The 946-nt window shown below is 35.0% G+C and overlaps 1 protein-coding gene across 1 annotated transcript in view; it reads left to right on the top strand.

The window, feature by feature from the left end:
- The window catches only part of LOTGIDRAFT_176002 (hypothetical protein), a gene marked incomplete at both ends in the record, with an annotated part of 9,589 nt that overhangs the window by 4,998 nt on the left and 3,645 nt on the right, over window positions 1-946 (top strand). Inside the window, 3 exons of the mRNA XM_009064457.1 lie at window positions 156-260; window positions 411-524; window positions 611-731. Coding sequence (XP_009062705.1) covers window positions 156-260; window positions 411-524; window positions 611-731 — 340 coding nt within the window. The remainder of the gene's footprint in view (window positions 1-155; window positions 261-410; window positions 525-610; window positions 732-946) is intronic.

Below are 946 nucleotides of genomic sequence, written 5' to 3'. Positions count from 1 at the left end.
CGTGGACCCCCTCACTATGGGCCTGGCATACCTTGCCTTCCTAGTTTGGTTATATATCATACCACAATTAAACATCAGGGTAAAAATTGTAGTAGTAAAAACCCAATCAGGTGAATGTGGATTCAATTTTTGTTAAATAATTTGATATTTTATAGAGGAACCTATATTACAATGAAGATGTCTCACCAAGATCTAGAAATATACATTTTGAAGATGAGATACCAATAGATAGTAACCAGTCATCTGATAGGAGTAAAACAGTAAGTTTATAATCTTACTTAATACCTGTTTCATACTCTGTTTGCCTGGATAATAAGTTTTAAAACTCTTGGACAGAAAATCCTGGTTTATTTGGTATTGGGGACAAGGAATTAATTGAAATCTACATTTGCATGTTTTTATTTTTTTAGTCGAAGAAATCCACAACAAGGAAAGATCCTCAAGATTTATATGCTCAGATTAAAAGTGAAATGTTAAAAAGTTATAAAGATTTAAACAGAAAAACAGCGAAAAATATGCCTGATGTAAGTTTAACCTTCTGTAGCTGTGCTGGGCCTGATTGGTGGCATTTCTTCAATTCTGATAAGAAGTGATCTAATAATGCATTTAGCCTTTTCTGTTTACAGAGAATGGAAAATTTATCAGTCTTCGTTATTCTATAGAACAGCCAGTTACATCGTTGGTTCTCTACATGACATCATTTGCTTGGTTACGTCGAGCAAATGGCGGCTGTGGGTTCTGATCTCATTAAGCGTGTGAAAGTCTGGAGACCTTGAATAAGTCATTTTCACTCATAATTCCATTCGACCCAGCTGTAAATGGGTACAGATAATCAAAGAAAGATCAATGCCAAAAGGTCTGGCCTTGAACCAGCTGGCAGAAAGGATAGTTTGTGAACCTAAGTCGTTTCTTCCTTTTCTATTTCAGAGAGTAGAAAATTTAACAG

Source organism: Lottia gigantea (assembly GCF_000327385.1).
Source record: "Lottia gigantea unplaced genomic scaffold LOTGIsca_623, whole genome shotgun sequence".
NCBI classification, from domain to species: domain Eukaryota; kingdom Metazoa; phylum Mollusca; class Gastropoda; family Lottiidae; genus Lottia; species Lottia gigantea.
This window is presented reverse-complemented; position numbering and strand designations above follow the sequence as displayed.